This window comes from Sturnus vulgaris, chromosome 2 (genome assembly GCF_052056855.1).
Source record: "Sturnus vulgaris isolate bStuVul1 chromosome 2, bStuVul1.hap1, whole genome shotgun sequence".
In the NCBI taxonomy this organism is placed as follows: domain Eukaryota; kingdom Metazoa; phylum Chordata; class Aves; order Passeriformes; family Sturnidae; genus Sturnus; species Sturnus vulgaris.
In genome coordinates, this window is record NC_142244.1 from 91,225,705 (window position 1) to 91,247,407 (window position 21,703).

The 21,703-nt window shown below is 39.0% G+C and overlaps 1 protein-coding gene across 3 annotated transcripts in view; it reads right to left on the reverse strand.

Annotated features, from left to right (window-relative positions):
* Positions 1-5,209: 5,209 nt before the first annotated feature.
* Positions 5,210-21,703, reverse strand: part of TGFBRAP1 (transforming growth factor beta receptor associated protein 1) — a 36,606-nt gene continuing 20,112 nt past the window's right edge. For all 3 annotated transcript variants that reach the window (XM_088160093.1, XM_088160094.1, XM_014893386.2), the window contains exons 6-12: positions 18,658-18,999; positions 17,231-17,288; positions 15,807-15,950; positions 14,659-14,805; positions 13,155-13,314; positions 11,144-11,577; positions 5,210-10,534 (exon numbers count right to left, since the gene is read on the reverse strand). In XM_088160093.1, coding sequence (XP_088016219.1) covers positions 10,346-10,534; positions 11,144-11,577; positions 13,155-13,314; positions 14,659-14,805; positions 15,807-15,950; positions 17,231-17,288; positions 18,658-18,999 — 1,474 coding nt within the window. In that variant the 3' untranslated portion in view covers positions 5,210-10,345. The remainder of the gene's footprint in view (positions 10,535-11,143; positions 11,578-13,154; positions 13,315-14,658; positions 14,806-15,806; positions 15,951-17,230; positions 17,289-18,657; positions 19,000-21,703) is intronic.

A 21,703-nucleotide genomic window follows, 5' to 3' on the forward strand; every position in this document is an offset into this window, starting at 1 on the left:
CTGTTCAGGTGCAAGTTCATTTTTAAACTCAGGCTTGTAAGCTCAGGGCATATGGATGAGACCCCTGACATTTTCTGTGGGCATGGGTTTTTTTCAGAGTTTCTAAAGTACTATTGATGGGAGAAGGTAGTGTGACCTTTTTTTTAAACACTATTTAAGGGGTGAAACACTATATTGAAGCAGCGTGCATAATTTCAGAAAGGCTGAATTAATCAGTTTTATGTGTTGGCTCTGCAGGAATGGTACTTGCCTTATTACAAGACCATACACTTTAAAATATGGTAGTGGGAGACAGCAAATGGAATAGAAATGTCCCAAAGATGACTAGGGCAAGGAGCAGGGAGGAAGAAGAGGGGCTTCTTGCTAGCATAACTCCACAGTGTTAGAGCTCTTTTCCAGCTAAGGCTGGAAATTTATTCTCCATGATTACATGACGGGAAAAGTGTACTCATCTTTTGGGGCACGTCTTCAGGTTTTAAAATTTTCTGGTAAGAATCCACACAGAGTGACAAGCATGACCTGAATACACATCACCTCTACATGGTACTTGCCTCCTTATGCCACGAAAGATAAAGCTGCCAGTCTTTTCTATTGTGTGGATTTGTTTGGTGACCTTCACTTGTGCCATCAGAACACGTTGCTCCTAAGGCCAGGTTGGGTAATTTGATGGAGGAAAGAGCTCAAGTGCAAGAGTACTTGTCTGGGGCATCACCAAGTCAGCTGAATGCTGGCAGTCAATCTTTCGGTTTTTATAATATTGTTATTGTTCTGCTGTAGGGTGTGTGGCACAAAAGTTGGTACCCATCTTTGATGCATCTCTTTGTCACTACACTTTAGGAAGAGCAGTGTAGACACTGTACATGTCTTCTCTTGAGTGCCCAGCCTCCCACCTGCTGCTGGGCCTGGCTCAAAGAAAGTCTCCATCAGAAAAGGATGAGTAAAGGACAGCCTTGGAACCAGCAGGTTTTGCTGCACAGCTGAGCCCATGGCACATTTGCCTCTGACTTTTGTGCCCACCACAGTGCTGGAGCTGCTCCTCTCCCTCCACAACACCCCACATCTGCAGGGAGCAAAGTCATACTGGCAAGGACTGGTTAGACTGGTGAGGACTCAAACTTGTGCTGGTGCTGCCTGCTTTCTTTACATTATGGTTATACCACCTACTGGAAAGTATAATCCATGAGAGTACAGTTTTAGAGCCACCACTATCACTTCACAGGTAAGTCAGGACAGTATACAAGGAGAAAATAGGTAATTTTCTACCTTAGGTACAGTTTTCTTACTCTTAAATGCTACAAAGAACATGAAAAAACTTTGTGTGTTGGAGCATTCCCAGTGCTGTGACAGCAGGAGGACAGTTGTGTAAAACTATGGCAGGTAATGATGCATAAAATAAGCATATCAAAGCTGCTAGGTTTTTTATGATTTGCATTGCTGAGACTACCTGAGCAAGGCATTTTATGAGTTTTCTGGGATGAGTCTGACCTGATGCTGCAGGTAGCACACAACCTTTAGGTGCTGGGTTATGCAGCACTCAAGTATCTAGATAAGACATGATGGATAAATATGGATAGGGCTCAACTTTTCCTGCACTTCCCCCAGCTTACCTCCACCAGACATACTTGCTATTTATTGTATGATGCAAGTCCACAGGCAGCAGGGCTGTCCCCTTGGCTTCCTCAGACTTCTGCAGAGCTGGACAGAATGTGACAGAACTGCTTACGAATGTCTTCAGACTCTTTTTGGTATTAGATGTATTAGATACTGCTTCCTTAGTAAAATCATCAAAGATAATGTTTCACCATAGAGACTTCATTAAAGTAGTGGGTGTATGAAAACATTTCAACACAAAAAGACACTGCTGACAAGTTAAGAGACCATGAATTGTTGTGTTAAAGCACAGCTTTGCTTTTATTTAATGCACACTGTTTAATAAATTCAATAATCTCTCTTTAGTTTTACCTCAGTTTTTTCTTCTAACATTTTACTAAAGCCTAATATCAAACTGTATGAAGTTGATATAAGACTGGAGGGAAAAGTTGTCAAACCCAGGCAGAAGGAGCACCCCAGGCAGGGCCCAGCCTGCCCTGCCCCAAAAGCCACACAGCTCTCCAGGAAGACATGGAAGAACAAGGTGTGGCCAAGTAAGGGAAGGTGTCCAGGGACTGACAGAAGCCTGGGGACAGAGCAGCCTGGCAGCCCCTGAGAGCTGGAGGAGTGTGGCTCATTCCCAGGGCAGGGAGAAGGGGCAGGGTGGAGGGAGCTCTGCAATTTAGGAAGTCACTGAAGTTTGTTCTGCTTTGACAGAAGTCAAAACCTGACTTGACAAGACACAAGGTGGGGAATTTGCTTGCAAACCTCTAAAACGTTTTCCCTACTCAACTCCTGAGCTTTTTCCATTTAAGAATTATTCTAGCTCATGATTTCATGAGGCCTGGCTTTTGCATTCAGAGCCACCTGGTGCTTTTAAGGGCATTTGCTTTGAAAAAAGGCCCTCTCTGGTCTTCTTTCTGGCTGCCTTCAAATCTTGTCATGGCATGGCTTCAATCAAGAAAATCTTCCCCTTCTCCCTTCCACAGGGAGAAAAGTTATCAGCACAAGTGATTATTTGTGTGAAACACTACACACTCTTGTGATTTGATATCAGACAGATGGGAAAACCAAAAGCGTAGGGTATTGAGGCATCGATAATTAACAGCAGCTTAACAAGAGACTCCTCCCTCCTCTGGGACTGAGATTTCTTGGCATTGTAGTTTTTAGTTTTGACCATCTGTGCTTGTTTTGGATGGGATAGAGTTGATTTTCTTCACAGTGGCTGGCATGGAGCTGTGTTTTGGATTTGTGCTGAGCACAGGGTTGATAGAATAGACATTTTTTTTATTAGTGATCAGGGCTTACACAGGCTGCTGGTTGGGGTTAAACCACAACACCAGCACAGTTTTATGGCCATTCACACTACAGAATGAGCAGCCATGAGGAAAGTACTCCTGACACGCTGACTGGAGTATCTGGAGGGGATGTACTGAGTGGCTGCTATCCAGAACAAGAGATTTCAGGAAGGTTTTGAAGCAGGAACACTAAAACTTCTGCTTGACAAATCAGCGTGTCACAAAAGGCCACAGAGATGCTTTGAAATGAGATATGACAAGTTAAAACCTAAAGATGGATCAAAAAAGGACAGAAATGAAAACCTTCTTTTACTTTGCAAATACAAATCCCCAGTGAATGACATCTTTTTTAAAAAGCAGATACAAATCCATCCTGTACTCCTCCCTCCCCATCTTCAGCTGCTTGTGATTCAAGTAGAAAAACCCCAACTTCTGTCACACTCTGGGAGCTTTCTGGCATGACACTGCAGAGTAACCTCATATGTTAGAGGAACTAAAGGGATTGAAACATCTTTGCATGCTGTCTATGACTTTCAAACAGATATAAAGAACTAGTCTTTTATTTGAATATACTTCTCCAGGTTAGAGAGGCACAAAGTGCATAATCTTGAAGCTGTCACCAGTAACTAGCTAAGTTTTAGAAATTCCCTGCTTATTTAATCTTTCTGTAATATTTGAAAAACAAAAGACAAACCAAAACAACAAAACAACCAACCAAACAAACAAATCAACCCCCCACAAAAAAAAACCCAACAAAAGAACCCAAACCACAAAATAAACTAAACTATTTATTCAAGACAAATGTACCTTTTAGCCTTTTACCTTTCTTTTAACAGCGAGTATTTTGGGTGTTCAAACAATGGATTCCTCTGGCAAAGACATGCCAAGAAGACACTTGGACCATTGCCAATCTGGTTTCAACTTTGCCAACATTGATTTAAACCAAGACAAGTAACCTGACACAGGATGAACCTGCATCAAGTTGGGCTTGGACAACACCATCTCTGAAGAACCCAACCAGCCTAGATTTTTCTAGGATTTAATAAGCATTGGGATGGTCAGGCCCCACTCAATGCAAATACCATTTTGACAGGGTGGTTACAGGACAATACCTTCAGGGGGTTATTGGCAATTATAGGCATTGGTAATGATGTTCATGACTGCTATTGGATTTTTAGGCACTGTAATCAGCCTTGTTATCTACTGAAAACCTGCCATGTGTTCAGCCATCAGTTTTCTTCTGGCAGCCCTGGCCTCTTTGACCCTATGCTGTCCTGCAGCTACAGTTGCTGCAGTGAACTGGACCTTTGGGACTCATTTCTGCCTCAACTCAGCTATACTCTATTGATTATTTGTCTTGGAAGGAGTTCCCATCTGGATGATTAGCATGGACCACTGTCTAGAGGCAAAACCAGCTGAGATCCCACTGTGCTGGAGTCACAACTGAGTTTGGGGCTTAATGCTTCCTGTGTTACCTTTCCATGGATGGATGGATGGATGGGGAAAAGCAAGCCACGGCTCTCCAGGGTGTATTTCCTGCTGGCTGAGCTAATAAAGTCATGCTTGCTGTGTTAGTTTTTCATTTCTTCCAGCATCATGCTGCACTCAACATTTGCATCCCAAACACCCTCTGTTAAGAGTGTCCTGAGCACCCACCAATGTTCCTACAGCCTTTACTTCAGCCAAAGGAACAAACCTTACCTGACAGGGCTGTAGAACCTTGTCAAGTGATCACAGACCTGAGCTTCAAAAGCCCTTCCCTGAAGCTCTGTGTTGGCATTTTGCCCTGCTGGATCCCCAGTTAAGCTCTGCACACAACCTGTCCTCAGCATCCAGGAGCTGCCTGCAGCACTGCCAGTGCCAGCACTGCCTGGCAGAGCAGAGCTGGAGAGCTGCTGAATTAAGTCACGCCTGCATGCCCTGAACATTCCTTTTCTACACTTCTCCTTTGCATTCCTCTCTCACTCCCCTTGGAGATCACACCAGTTTCCTTGGCTCACCACAGACTCTTTACCAGCCCTTACCAGCCTTCCTTTCCTGAGCTTTCCTTGTCCTACAGTGCCACTGTGATAGCTCTGGCCCCTCTTGCTGGAACTGGGGAGCAGCTCTGAATTAGTCCTGAGCAGCAAGGAGGAAGATGAGGAACACCAACACCACTGCCTTGTGCAGAGTATGTAAGCACCAGCCTCACTTCCACATGTCAGGGATCTGACCCCTCTGTCAGTCCCCCTGCTGAATCCCCTATTTATCAAAACATAATCTTTGCCCTTCACTTGAGCATTCACATTCCAGGGTTTATGTATCCATAAATCCATGACAAATGTAATTAAAAGATTTTATTTTATTAAAAATCAACATATTTATACATTTGTACATTCCACATACTGCTGTGTATGTTCACCAATATAACCACTAAGTCCAAAAGCCTTAACAGTACAAACTTCCATCTGAACAAATTTACTGCAGGGGAACTTCAATTTTGAAATCAATCATACATTACAGAATGTTATTAACTTTTCTTCTTTTCCCTTAAAAAGTAGCAGCACATTTAATTACCAGTGTTCACAAGGCATAAGCCCCAAAGTGTTGTACAGCAAGAGAAAAATTAATTAGCAAATATAGGCAATAAGAAGAGAGCTCACAATGAAAATGTATTAGTTGCTGTCTGTTATGAACAGCAGGATGTTAATAAAACACTTAGAGCCATGCTGAATAGAGACTGCAGCAAACCAGAAGAGTAATAAAATTAAAAATTACTTCTTGATAGAACAGTATAAAATAAAATATTTTTAATGTTGTTCAGGACAGGAGTCCTGAGAACAGATGTTGTTATAAAGACTCAGCAGTCAGGATAATGCTTGTGTGTTTAAACATGTAATAAAGTTCTCAGAAAACATACACATACTCTGTCCCTACAACCACTTTTCCACAGCTCACATTAGTAGGGCTTCATGTGGCTAAGCAATAAAGTGACATTTTAGTGAAGACAGATCTGCTCAGGAGTCCCCCAGACCTCGCAAGATTTGTACTCATGCCAGTTAAGTGCTAGAAGAGTGACATTAATCAGGTAACAAAGGCTGGGAAGTTTCTGGAGATTGGGAGCAAGGGGAGCAAAGAGAGAAGTTCTCATTGTAACCTGGACTCCTGTGCACACCTGAGCCATCTCAGTATGGGCTGCCTGAACAAGTCAGTTCTTAGCTATCTGTGGTGTACTCTGTGTAACAAACTCCAAATGCTTATTTTCCCCTGGCTTTGACAATATTACAAGAATACTGATCTCAATGTGACAACTTATCCATTTAAACAAAAGAAATGAAGATGTTAACTGAATTCTTTCTCATGAATATACAGCCATTAATCTTATTTTGAGCAGAGTGCCAGATTCTGAGCAATTTTTTTGTTAAGGTTTTTTCTCTTATTGACTTAAAGAGGGACAAACTGCATATGATGGACATACATACACACACCATAGGTAATTTTTACATGAGGAAGCGTGGAGATATTAAAGTGTAGAAGAAAGTTTAACAAGTGCTTTTTGTAGGTATCATCATCTATAGCAGTGGATGGCTAAAAAATAGGTCAAAGCTGTAGTATTTAAGTAACTGGAGGTTACATGTTAAACAAATGTGTCTTGATATCTGCAGAGGCATCAGTGTGAGAGACTAATCTCATTTATTATGTCCTGAATCACAGACAAAGGGTCACATTAAAAAAATCTGCACTACTGTTTTGGTTTTCACACATACAAAGTTGGAGGAAACTCATAAGAAAAAGTGAGAGAGATGAATTTCAAATAATTTAGCAACAGCTAAATTAGGGATAAATATTCTGGCAGAATCTCCATTCTACAAGGGCAGGTCTTAGACACCATATTCCCTAATTGGAGATAAAAAGATCACACCAGGCTTTAACTCCCAGAAAGCATTTAATTCCCAAACTAGAAGAACGGTCAGAGAAATGTTCCTCTTTCCTGCCTTTCCTCCTTCACATATGCAGTCAGCAATTAATACTCAATTCTGGTTCCTTCCCTGTTCACTCCCTCCATGCTGCTGCAGCCATAACTTACCACAGTAGCAATGCTGGCCCAGGATTTCAGGTGCATAAACCAAGAATCATCAAACTGACAGTGCCAAAACAAAAGAAGGAATGAACTCAGGTTCCCCAGAATGAAGCTCTCTTACCCAAGGGGTGTTCAGTTGTCCCACCTAAATCTGAATGCAGCCCTTTCATAAATTTCCTGGTGACAAAGCACAGAACACCACACATGACTCTGATGTGGGCTGACACCTCCTCTGGTTGAGAATTATCTCAGTTGCTCATGTGCTGGACACACACACAGGAAGGGCATTGTCCACCTGCCACCTCCCTGCTGAGCTCTTGCTCTGCCTCAGCCTCACATTGGCTTTCTTTGCTTTTCCCTTTAGTTACCGTGGGATTTCCATATTAATTCATTCAAATGAGTTCTAGCATAAAACTTAACAAAGCAACAGGTGAATCCAACGTGTGAATCCAATATCAATTTTTCCAGTCCACATTTTAGGAGGACCAGGTTTAAAAGAACTAGATGCCCCCAACTTAAATATTAATCACACTTTTGATTGCAAAAATCTAGCTTCCATTATTCTGATTTCTGATTTTGTTCTGTATGTACAATTATTGGTTTTGCTGCATTTTAACCAAAGTACGTATCTGCAAAAAGATATTGACTATTAATAAAGAATTGTTTAATCTTTTATAGACATACTTTTTCATGCAATAGCAAAGGAGAATTTTCCTGAGGTCTGGAATGATATGATCTTTATTGCAGCAGTAGTTCATCACTACTAAGTGGCTAAAATTACTGTAAATCATGGAGAGGGGTCTTTGTTTTAGTACCTTCTTACTAAATAGAAAAAAAGAGTATACTTAGCATACTGGCAGCAAAAGAAAACATTTCTTAAGAAATGCATGCTAGTGTACACAAAAGGTTTATAGGGTCTTTGTAAAAACCATTTCCACTCTTATCAGCAAGTATTTTGAGGACAGGGGACTACAAACTTTTCTATACCGTTACTGACAGTTGTATAAACATTGTTCAAAATCCATGACTACAAGATAGAGAATCTGCTTATACAAGTGCCATAGCAGAATCACTCATGCCAGAATTGAATCAGAAATGCCCACACTTGACTTCTTTTGAAGTGCCTCTCACTAAATGTGGTTTGTATGTCTTAGTACAAAGTACACAATTCCTTACATGGGCTTTCAAAAATAAATAAAATTCAACACAACACTTATACTTTCCTAATTTCAAAATCGGGAAGGAGAAAGATTCAAAGGTCTTTTGCTTTAAAGCAAAGTACTCCACACCTCGAGTACAACTCTGGGACCCACAATACCAGAAAGATGTTGAACTGCTGGAACAAGCCGGGAGTAAGGCCTCAGTGATGACCACAGGGCTGGAGCAGCTCTCCTACAAAGACAGGCTGAGAGAGCTGGGGCTGTTCAGCCTGGAGAGAAAGCTCTTGGAAGACTTTATAGCACCTTCCAGAACCTCAAGGGAGCCAGCAGGGGAGGTGAAGGTGGACTTTGTACAGAACCATGTAGTGATAGGGCAAAGGGAAATGGCCTTAAGCTGAAGGAGGGCAAGTTTAGATCAGACATCAGGAAGAAATTCTTTACTGTGAGGGTGGTGAGGCACAGGCAGAGGTTGCTCAGAGAACTTGTGGACAATCCATCCTTGGAAGTGTTCAAGGTCAGGTTGGATGAGGCTTTAAAGAACCTGGTTTAGTGGAAGGCATCCCTGCCTATGGCAGGTGGGGTGGAAGAGATGATCTTTAATGTCCTGTTCACCTCAAATCATTGCATGTTTCTGTGAGAAAGGGATGGATTCTTTTTCCCCTGGATGAAGTCTGGCTGCCCCTTCTTGGAGACAGCACTGTACATAGAAGGCAGCTTCCTTAGCCAGCCTTTCTGTACAAGGAGGCTGCATCTGGACAACACTGTGAGGCACATGGTGTGACTCTGGGGTGTCCTGTGTGGGGCCAGGACCTGGACTCGATGATCCTGATGCATCCCTTCCAATTCAGCTTATTCTGTGATCCTAGAAAGGACCAAGTCGACATGCCATTTTGCTGAAAGCCTCCACTGATTTATAATTCTGAAACAGGGAGCAGCCATACTCAACTGCATGCTGGACAGTAAGCCTGGCATTTATTAGAGCTTTACAGAATTAAAAGAAATGCTTCCACATTGCAGTACTTAACTTTTATTTAAAGTTGTCATTTTAAGCTCTCTTGGGGAAGCTGCATCTTTTAAACCAACTGCTTTAAAATGGCTAAACAGCAATGTGAATACATGAGGGCAGTTAAGTAAGTGGTTTGTGTTATTTGAAAAATTTTAGTTTACAGAATATTTAGTATATTTAGAATATAAAAAACCCAGTACCCCTGTAGTGCACTTTAGATTTCTTACAATTTTATACCTTCTCTCTGTGGTTTTGATTGCACAAAGTCATCCATAAGCACTAAAACCTATTTTTGTGGTGTTCCAATCTGCCTAAGTTATGTTATAGCAAACACTTAGCACATAATCTGTACACTTTTATATCAGCTACATCTCAATCCTCCAAAGAAATGCTAGAATGATAAGATCAATTTATTCAACTATATGTACAGCATATTTGCATATTAATAAATAAATCAGTATTAAAGTCAGGGCCTCTTCCCCCATATAAAAGTGACTACAGTCTGACCAGACAATCTTTCTTTTTTTTCTTCCGAGCTCACCTGTGTGATTACAGCTATTGGTTTCCACTCAGTACATTACAGTAACTGCAGGAGCAGAAACCTAACAGAGCAGTGCTTACATTTAAATTCCATATAGCAGGTGGATGGGAGGGAGGTACTAAAAAGTGCATCAAAAGCCAACATTTTGTAGAGCAAAAAAATTGAAGTTGATAATGTGATCCTGGGGAAGATAATCCAGCCCAAAAGAAGACATGCTGCAGCAAGCATTAAAATCAATGCACACCTCTGTCTTCATGGTAAGCTGCACAAAGCCAATCTTGTCCCATCACTCTTCAAGAATTCCAACTCCAAGAGATGCCATCTTCCCCTCCACAAATTTATCAACACCACAGTCAGTGAAAAGTGACAATTCTTGAAATAATTTCACTTGCCTTCACTCTGTAACATTCATCCGCACTGTGAAGAAAAGACTCCTTTTCCCTTAAGTGTTTACTCCTGTTCACAGAAGAGCCCATATTTGCACCTCTCCATGTCTGGTAGTGAATTTTCTTTTCTATCTACATTCATTAGAAATCAAAAAGGTAAGTAGCAGTATTTCATATTTACTGGAAGTCTTCCCATTAACCCAAAAACTAACTGTCCATCTTGATTTATACTTAAAGTAGCTGCACGTTTTTCTTTCCAGCCCACTTTCAATGGGATGTAAGTCATGGGAACTGTGGGAGTGTTTCAAGTCTGATTGCTGGAGCTGGGAGAGTGATGAGTCACATTGGAATTGAGATGTCTGCTTGCAGCACAGTGCGTGTGGGCCATATTCCCATTTGGGTATCTTACAAACACAGGCTCGCAGAAAGGATTTTGGCACACCTGACACACTTTTTTGTCTGAAAGAAGAATCGGGGCTCCTTTTTGTTTAACCTAAAGAGAGAGGGGAAAAAATTCCAAATGTGAATCTAACAAGAAAGGAAGGGAAATGATGGAGCATAACTGCAACTGTACCAAATGGATAAAACAAAAACAATTTTAAGAATCTAAGCAACACTGTCCTAACTAGGAATAGAAGAAAGCTTCACAACTGAATTTACCATTAACAAAATCTACTAACAAGCTTCTATTAATACTTAAGTGCTGGATAATTTTTTTTCACAAATTTTGACAGGCAACACTGTAAAAAAAAACTGAATTGGAAATTCTGACACTCCCTCTAGGTAAAAGAAATGCTAACTCACACTTGCTAAAGTTTCTGCAAGAACTTTGTTAATCTGCAAATCCCAGATTCACTTCATATTCAGCCCAGAAGTTCACCAAGGACCTATTTCAAGGTCCCTACTTTCCCTTTGTTTTACAGAGAAAACATAGAATTAATTTTGAATCTAGCAGTCATGGCACAACACTCCCTAATAAATGTCAAAGACATGAAGATAGCTTTTTTACTAATTCTTCAAACTTCTTTTGTTTACTGTATATCAAAGGACTCAGCTGCAAAGCTTCAAAGCGCTTTTATTTAAAAACACCCCAGTAACCTACCTTCTCATGCTTGTAGATTAAGTTTTCAGCTTGTGCTAACCCAAGTGCCACCTGAGTCATTCTTTTTGTGTGAATGCTTTGTCTCACTGCTCCAGCCAGGAATGGGGAGAGGAGCTGCACTGACCAGCTGTCAGGCACCACCTGCAAAACTAGACCTGCATCAAATTCTGCAGCGTGGTTATTCAAGAGATCCACGGCAGCCATGACGAGCGCGCAATCCGAAGTGCCTGGAGTTAAATACACTGAGAGCAGCAGATGGAAAAGCCTTCGCCTGTACTGCACATCTCTGTTCTCAGAGTTCCACATACAGTAATCTTCAGCAGCATGGAAGTCCTTCAACTCATGGACAAGGATATGCAAAGCCTTCTCATGTTCTTCCAGCTTCCCATATAAAATTGCACTTTCCATATGAAGGTCTGTGCCTTGGATTTTGTCTGTTAAATGAGAAACAAGGCAATATTTGCTCAGTGGAGGAGACAACTGCTCCCTCTCCCAGTCAGTGCAACTAGAGAGAAAGCAGATGCTTGTAAGTACAGGAATGCTCAGATGTATGGAAACACACCTCTAACAAAAAGAGCACCACAAAATATGGGACAAAGAAATTACTAAATAATAGGTGATAAACCACTGTCACTGACACCTTTTAAATTCTAGCAGATACTGCTACCACGTACAATAAACTGAAAGATGAAGCTGCAATATTTTTAACTGCTGCTTCTCCCAGTATTATAGGAGGTCACAGAATAATCTCCATAAAAGACAATAAAAATCAAATAGTCCTTTAAGAAAAGGACACTACAAACCCTTGATCCAGTTTAAAGTTTAAGTGTCAGCAATAGGCAGGTAAAATGGCAAGTTCATCTGGCATTTCAAAATAAAGTAGGAAAAAATCTAATTACTGTAAAGGTGACAGATTTGGCATAGGCCTTTGTAAAATGCATGGAAATACAATGTTTTTCTCACCAAAATGTTTTGGTTATCAAGGAGGAACACACTAGCTTGCATTAATCTCACTTTCATGTAATGTAAGAATAATAATGTAAGAAATCCTTTATTTTGGAGTACATGGATTTCAAGAGAATAATCTGTTCTGTAACTCCTGTCTTGAAAAATTTGTTTAAAAACTGACTAAAAGATGAAAAAGAACAAGAGTTTCAATGACTGTGCTCTACTTGTACCTTATCCATCATGTAACATTTTGCTGCCTGGAAAGGCAAGAAAACATTAAACAATAGTAAATTATTTAGTTATTACTATTTAGTTGTTACATTTTTATTTCCACATACACAAGATTTTTTTCCACTGAATTTCAAAAAGTCACTTCCTTTTCATCCACTATTCCATCATTCTTCAACCATAATCCTCCATACCAGAGAAGATTTAAACACCTGGCTTGCTTAATTGCATTGTATGTGTGCATTCTAGTGGATGAAACACTAAAAATTAAATCATTATAAGCACTGAACAACGAAAACATTTAGGTCAACTGTTGCTTGTCTTATACCAACAGTAACACGTATGTTGTATTTTTCACTTAAAAAGATGCTCATATTTTTATTAAACGTGAACCCCAGAGAGAGTTCCAGGGCTATGGGTAAGAAACAAGTCCTCGGTAATTAGATTCCTCAAAGTTTCCCTTCCATTCACTAGAAACAGGCTGCTTAAAAAATAAACTTGTAGGTCTTTTATTTGCAAAAGGTTTTCACAAGTTACATGCTCATCATTAAAAAGAAGGTGACTATTAAGAATATTGTGTGCAGATAATTTGTTCTGGACAATTGGTGTTCTGTCTCTGGTGCAGTGGCAAACGTATCATTTGAGCTATGGAGACCAAGGACAACACCAACACATATGCTTTCTAAATTAACCTGTGTCTGTTAGAAATACAGCCTATCAAACAAACACACGCAGAAAACTTAGATCTTTCAGTTTTCTGTCCTTGTAAGGACTATTATTTTGTGTCCAGCTGGAAATCACATACAGCATTTACAACAGACAACATGCAACCTACCTAAAATAAAGCGAATTCTATAAAGATCAGATTTCCGAAGCAGACTGCGAAGTTTCAACACCAGTTCAGTTGTTTCTGTACAATTATCTGTGGTCACAGATTTTAGCTGAAGTATTGCCTCCAAGTACAAGACAGCTAGATGAGTATGGTACTTTTCTTTCTACAGATGAATAGAACAATGTTAGCTCAGTTTACAAATCTCTTGGCCCCAGCAATAACACAATAATAAGTGATAAATATTTACTTAATTACATTGAAATGTGTTTTACTTAATTACATAGAAATGTGTTTTAACTTACTTAATTTGAATTAATCACAAAGTTTTTTGTCCACACAGATAAAGAACTTAATTCAGAGCAGCCTCACAAACTACATGGTAAATGCAGGATTCCTTATATTCAGGTATGTTCTTTGACCTTTTCTATTTCTGCAATAATATCTGACAAAGCCACCAGACAAAAAAGCAATCTGAAGGTGCAGTGCTTTTTGTGTTATCCACTATCCAATATTCATCAAAACTAACTGATGATTTGACTGTTTTAAACATTCTCACTAAATCATTCACAACAATGCAGTCATTTTTAAAGACCAAAATTGATTTATAACTCAGCTTTTACTAACAGGTAGATTTAATTGTAAAATATTTTCACAAATATTTTACAAGGCACTGTGTTTAACTCAAAAAGTTTGTTTGGAAATGACATCAGAGACAAGTACATTCACCAGTCATGGTGTAACACACCTGCAACACCAATAAGGGGAAGCCACTGATCTGATGTTCATTCAAAGAATGTGAATTAGTGCACTGACCATCAATTCTGCAGAATTCTTTCAGGGTTCATTTCCTTGCTTTATTTCCAGGTTAAAGGACTTCTCCAGCGCTTAAAATGTCTCATATCCAAATACAACATTTGGCTGCTTTTGTATTGTTCTAAAACCCCCACAAGTACAATACACTGTCACTTAGGACTTGTGAATGCATCTTTGGGGCATTCAGCATCAACAGTGGTTTGGCATTCTAGCGAGGGCTGCATGGTTTAATTTGATTGTTAATTGTTCATATGTCTCCAGAAAGAATAAACATTCTTAATTGTAAAACACTGCATCAACAATTTTAATATATTGCTGCCACAGTGCAATAGGATCAGCAGTTGCTCAATTTGTTGTTGATCATTTTCTATGATCTTACCAGAAGAAGGTTTGAGCCTCATCAGTGAAATAGAAAAGTATGCAATAACCAGATGTAAAAAAAAAAGAAAACAAACCCTTAGTCTGAGGGGACATAAGCAACTGTCTTGTTATTACAAGCATTGAAAAATTCAAAGTAATGACGGTATCTTCATCTTCTACTTTAATCTTAAAAACACACCTACCCTACTCTGAGTACATTTGGAAGATTTCATACTGTGCCAATTTCTTCCAGATACTGCCTATTTTCAGGCTTGTTGATTGTAACCTGAATTCTGAATCCTATGCCTACTTTTAGCATTCTCACAGAACTCACCTGTATTTTTCTTTCCAGTACTAGATGTTCTAGATATTTGACACGTGCTTTAGGATATTTGTTAAGGCAACTGATGATATCATCTGGATTAATGTTGTTTTTCTCTTGTTCTTCCAAAGGCCTTTTAGTGAAAATCTGTACGCCAACCTAGAAAGAGTTAATTGGAAGTTAGCTAGTCATTTAGGAACTCAATGGCACCATTTTAATAAATAAGTATTTAAAATTAAAAAAGAATAGCACTATTGTTAATACATTATTCAGGAAAATAAACACAAAACCCTGCTCAACACCACAGGATTACACTACTCCATGCTTATCGTGATCTCACTCCTATGTGCACTACCTCAATTAGTAGTCCATACATTGTTCAGCCTATAAACCTTGGCTTGGACACAACTTACACAAAAAATATTGAATGGATTTGCACAACAAAACAAGAAACTTCAGCCTTTGCAGCAGGAAAGCTCAAATTAGAGACCAGAATGTTCTAAGCCTTTTCACACGTGATGATATAGACAGAGCAAGAGATTTCTGTAATTACCAAACCAAAAGCTTCAAAATCTGCCACTGCACAAAATAGCTATGCTTAAATTAATAAATTAATATTACTATATTAATATTTGCTTAATATAAATCAAGCAGTAACGAGTTCCAGCAGCACAGACTGTCTGATACAGCACCAAGCACCGCACAATTTTTTTGTTTTTTGGCAGATTAAGTTCATTGCTAAAAGAATTAAATTTTGTCTTGAATGCAGGCTATTTATTCCATGTCCTGGTGTACACAGATACCCCTCATCTCCTTTAAAATAAGAAGCAGCAGCTGCTAAGCTGCCAGGTGATTTGTTTATTTAAAGATTCAAAAATTATCTTACTTGATATGAAGAAAACAGAAGACATGCTGTATTTTTCATGCCCTAAACTTTGTTTTCAGAATAAAAAGAGGCAATTATCACTAGCACTTGCTAATAGAGGGACTTGGATGAATTGAGAAACCAGCAAGTTTTCTTCTGCTGATGACTATTTAACTGGCATTAAATATTCTGCAAAAGGTCCTATCAGCTATCAAGAAAAATCAACATTAAGGAAAACCCAAACACTACTGCAGGGAAATACTGATGTTCTGTGAAAAGTGTAATAATCACATACCTCTTCATTTTTTTGCAAAATCCATTCAGAGTACTTCCACACTAGCTCTTGGTCTGAGCAGAATGTAAGGAAGTCTACTATGTACTCATAGAGATCTGAACGTGTAGAATCTTGAATGTCTCCATCAACTATTTTCACCCAAAGCTGCAACAAAAACACACAGATTCAAGTGCATAAAACATGTACTAGCTCTTCCACCTCAAAATTTATGTGAGCTACTAAAAGACTTAGTGCAAGACGTGAAATTAGAAGGAGTTGACAAGAACACCAATTGCAAGGAACATTGCTGGTCACCCTTGTCTTGCACCTGCCATTTTCAGCCAATTCAGACCCCATATCATGTGGGCTCTCATTCTGAGAGTGACTAAGGAAGGTACACTACTCATAAAGAAAGCATTTATCCAAAGTCCTTTTCTCCAATGCATGGTATACTTTTCATGTGTTCTGTGTGTGCAAGACTAAAAGCAAATTATACATGCAATTTAGAAGAAAAACTGGTTTTCTGCTTTTCTTTTGTCTGAAGAGTTACAAGTACCATACGATATTTTTATATGCATTATAGTTGGAATTTAAATGTGCCACATCTAGCAGACCAGTTTAGCAACAAACCTTGTTTTTTGTAGCATCAAAATTCTTCCAAGATTCTTGCACATGACAAATGTGTTTTTGTTGCCCTTACCTGATTTTTTCTCAGGCCATTATTACTACTTTTGTAACTGACCTGAATGCATCTGATTGGGTTACTGTAATTAATGTATTCAAAGAGCCACACAATAAGGCCAATTTAAAATACTGGATATGGTCTGAGACACATCAAGAACATTCTAATTTCTCTAGATGAAATTTTGCAGACAGGAAGAAGAGAATTATTTATTCTGCAATGTACAGGCTACTGCTAATATTAGTGACATCAGATGGAAGGTCCCCAAAGGGATTACTAACCCATCTGAAACTCACAGATCTTGCAGAATGTGCTGACTCTTCATCACCACATAAGGAAATAAACTCTGAATTGCTGTCAGTGTCTGCCATGAGATTACAATGCTGTTTTGCTGTGTGTATACAGATCAAATAGCACAGGACATGCTCCTTGAGTCCCATAAATACCTTAAAGCGACTGCTTGATTATTTTAGCACTTTTGTCCATCTTTTAGGAGCATAAACATATGTTCTGGTATGTACAGTTTTGCTTTAAAGATATCATACAAGCATCTAAATAGCTGTCAATTTCAGTAAGCTCTTCAGACTTTTCACATCTAGCATATTAATTTATTCAAGGAAGTCTTAGCTTAAGTTTCAAGTTTCTCATATACACACACCGCACAACTTTTAAAACAGATAAATTAAGACCTTAGATTTTTATCTCAGAGCTAAAACAGTATTTTGGAATGGTTTACTGATGACACTAAAAGCTTTATTCTAACCTGAAGTGCTGCAGCATCCTGACCGTTGTAGTGATACAGGAGACCAAGTGCAAAATACCTGTAAAAAAAGAAGACAATATTTAAGTTTCTAGAACTTTCCCACTAATTTCATTATGGCCTGATTAGCACATAGTACAACAAATAATGGCTTACAGTGACACATACATGGCCATGTCTACACTTGAACAAGTCTCTGTAGGCTGCTTTCATGAATCAAAGGAGAGTTCTGCCCTAATAGTGTGTCTTCATCACTCCTGTGCCCAAGACAATTTGTAGTTACTAGATCCCACTTACTCAAAATACGTGCCCAATTAGAGATGTTCCCACGCTGTTCTGTCAATTTTATGAACAGACATAATGCACACCTTCAAGTTACTATTCCTCCAGTAGTTTATCAGCTGTCATTAAATCACATTTTATTATGTGTTTATTTAAAACTCTTTTACCATCAGAAACTTTTTTCTTTATTGTGGCATGGAGTCAGGTCAGGCAAAGAAGAGCTTTGTACAGTGCAACTACTGAGCTGTTTTTGTGAACTCTAATAAAAATACAATTACAAGTTCTGTAATGGCTGTCCTCACAGAACAATGTCCTAACATTCATTCAATTCACACTTGCAAAAGTATGCTATGCAAACCACACTCACCAAAAGGTTTTAACAGAATACCTGAAAGAAATGAAAACACCTCAAATATAACCACAATTAAAAATTCTCCTCACCACTCTATTTGCTACTACTGCATCAGACAGTTTAAAGCTAAAGAAATTAAAACTATAATAGACATACTACCTAAGCCTGGAGTTTGTATTTTACACATTTACTATCTAATGTTTCCTACTTAATGAGAGTCAATTTTCTGGCTGCTGGCATTTCTGGTTTGAAGTCATTTGCAGTCATCTTAAGGAACCTCTTTTTGGTCCATCAGTGGAACATAGAAAGCTTGCAATTATAAGAGCTCTTTCCCTGAATAAGCAATTACAGTTTTAAAGTCACTAACTGGTTAATAGCTTTTACCTAAGGCAGTGCAAGCTTTAAGGTATTTTTTTTATTTTGTCTGTGTACAACTGCTGTAGCCATTCCACTCTCCCATTATCACAAGGGCAAACAATTTACTTTTTCCTCCCCAATTTGCACCAATTCTTTATTTTTCTGTTTGATACAGAAACTTGCATGGAGAATTCTGCATTTACCAGAGTAAGACAGAATGCATTTCCTTTACCTTAGACTGTCATAGCTTTTCACCAATATTTTTAAATGCTAACAATGCTAATTCAAACCGAGTTATCTTTTGGACAAGTGTAAGCACAGGAACTACAAGTACTCAAGCACATTGTTCTAGAAGCCAAGGGGATCTAAGGCAATTTTCCCCTCTGTTTAGAAGGTGTGCTCTGGTCTAGAAGGTGCAATAATAAAAAAATCCACTTACTTTTTGTGTTTTTCCAGCCAGGCAGCACTATCTGTTAAAAGACAGAAGTTCTCTGAAACTAGGAGATCCAGCAGGCTTTCATGATTTGCCTCTGCATAGAGTTTGAGTAAAGCTGTGTCAATATCCTCCTTGTAGCCGTTTGCAACCTCAGTGCTGCGGACTTCATTCAAATAACTCATAAGGAATCGTTTGCATTTTGCCATCTTCTCCTGGTCCCCTTGGGTCAGCTGGTTCAGGTCTGCGTACTCGTGCAGAGGGGGATGAGACCGGATAAATGAAGAGGAAGTAGGCAACAGGAAGGGGTACAGAGAGATCAGCTCCCGGACATCAAGCTGGCCGCTTCTGCAATTACAGTGTCAAACTAGATGAAGCAAAAAGAAAGAAAAAGTATACATAGGCACAAAAAAAAGTGTGCTCACATATGCTTAAAGTCAGGGCACTAACATGTAGTCAGTTTCTGGAATATTTTTTGCTATATCTTTTTCATTCTTCTTCCTCCTCTAGACATTGAATGCTCTGAGAATTCAGAGACTAGCCAGCCTTTTGCTTTTGACCTTCCACAGCAGTTTTCTGGCATATACAAAAACCAGCTGAACAGCCCTACAGCAATCATAGGACTGCCCTAGACTTCACCCATACATTATGGGAGCTAGTTTTCTGATGGTAGCAAAAAAAAAAAAAAGGAAAAAGTGAACCCTTTCAGGCAAGCCACAGAGACTATGTCAATGTAATTCTGGAGAAAATAACAATTTCCCGTACAAAACTAAAGCTCTCAGAACATGTCTGTGCATGATGAAAACCTTCTCCCCAACCCTGAAATGCACCAGATTCCTCATCTGGCTCTCTTCTTACAGAGGTTCTGTAAACAAACCACAGATACTGATTATGCATCCATTTAACCAATGTGTCTGTTGTACAGACAGAGGTCTTGGGTGTACATCTATGGAGGCTCCTCTGGAGTGCCTTTTCCACTTCAAGTATGAAAGACACCCTATACTTTTATTCAGCAGCAAGTTGTAACCATAGATATGCCACACAAAACTTTTCTTTTAGCCTAGATAGAAATTCCTCAAGCTTTTAAAGAAAACACATTGTTACAGAAGAGTTGGGGTTTTTTCCACACATGGCAAAGAATCCCTGATTTTCAAAGCTAGAGTGAATCATCTTTCCAGGCCTTGCTTTAGAAGAACAGCAAGACATCAGGATATTTTATATTATTTTATTTCACTGTCAAAGTTTTTATTCAGAATTTACATTTAAAAATTAACATTCCTGACATGCAGGATATACTGCTGCTGAAGAATAAAATCAAAATTAACTTGAAATTTCTCTAAAAGAAACCCTGTTTAGTTATTTTGTTGCAAACTGAACTTTTTAAAAATAATTCTTATCTACCTGGTGAACAGCAAACTGAAAGACTTTCTCCTCATAACTTTGACTGGAATGGATTCCAAAAAGAAACAAGTGATAACACAGAAGTAGAAAAGCAGCAGATTTCTACAGGCAATAAAGTGTGAAAGATCATCATAAACAGGCTTATCCCTTCACTACAGGCATACCCTACATCATTCACTTCTTGCCAGACACAATTCCAAAACCATCCAGGAAATATGAACCAGTAGGAACCATCAACATGACATTCCCCATTTAGAACTTTTCTTTCAAGTTAATAGAGTCCTTTGGCTACAAAAATCTATACCAGAAGAAGGAAATTCTGGGAGACAGCAGCAACAGCAAATTAAAAAGCAGCATCCTCTCTCCCAGAACCTAGCGACTGCAAAGCACAGGAGTAGGAACACAGACAATAGAGAAGAACCACAACAAACAAAATTGGGAAGCCTTCCCATGAGGAGAGGTTTGAACAGCAGGTTTTCCCAATTCATACAGAGAACCCCTACAGCCTAAAACCCACCTCCACACTAGAAAGACCCACCTCTAACTGAGGGTATGAAATTTCTTTTAATCCTTCTTCTGGGATTTGGCTTTGAAATTCTTAGATCTACATTATGATAAGAGGCAGAATAACCCAGAAGTAGCAAGTTCTGTCAGTGGCATGATCTGATGGTTCCAAGAATATCTGAGTTTTCAGTATGAATTTATTACAGTAACCTAACTGCAGTTTTAGCTACTGCAACTACTCTGAAATTTCAAGTCCTGAGGACCAGCAGATTAAATATATTATATGAGATGCATTACGCTAGAAAATTAACTCTATGCCACAGGCTCCTCAAAATTTGTGCAGAAAAAAGGAATCTCAATAAATCTGGAGAAATTAAAATATAAACATCGATTCCCTTGCTAGCTATGCTGTCAAGTATTTGGAGATGGCTCTAAGCTTGAGTTGGAGACTGACCACTGAAATGGATGAAGTTACAAAATGCTATATTTAATATGCCACTTTTTAAAAGTTTTAGAACATTTTCCAACTTCTACAGTAATTTCTGAGTCCTTTCCTGTTACCATCCAGGTTTTCCTAGATGAGGAAGTAGCCAACTACCATACCTCTGACTTCACAGATTGTGGCCTCAATGATGATCTGTTTTCAAAAGGAGAATCCACTTTCAACTTTGGCTAGCCCAAAGCCTGGGCTGTGAATCACCTGTGGTTCTCACAGCAGGTATGACTCGAGCTCAGCTGTAGAGTTTTGTTCTCCCCACAGCAGTGGTAAATAGCAATCAAGCAGCCTCCTTAAAAGCACCATATCATCCACGAACTTCTTCAGAAAAATACCAAATACTAAACACAATGACCCCACCTGTACAAATGGCTAACATTCAGCTCAAGGCTTCTGGCTCCTGAGATTTGTGGATGTCTTGTGGATCCTTCCATCACATCTGGACAGAACTCATTTAGAACAGCTACAAAGGATCTCATCTCTTTTGAAAAGTATGTCTGAGCCTTCAGCTTCTAGCATCTCAGGCTCAGCAAAATACAGATAAGAACTTATCACACAGTAGAAAACAAACTCTAGAGACATCAGTGTTGTGAAGTAACTTTCCTTCAAGCAATTCTGTATTAAATCTCTTTGGGCTTCATATACATAAAC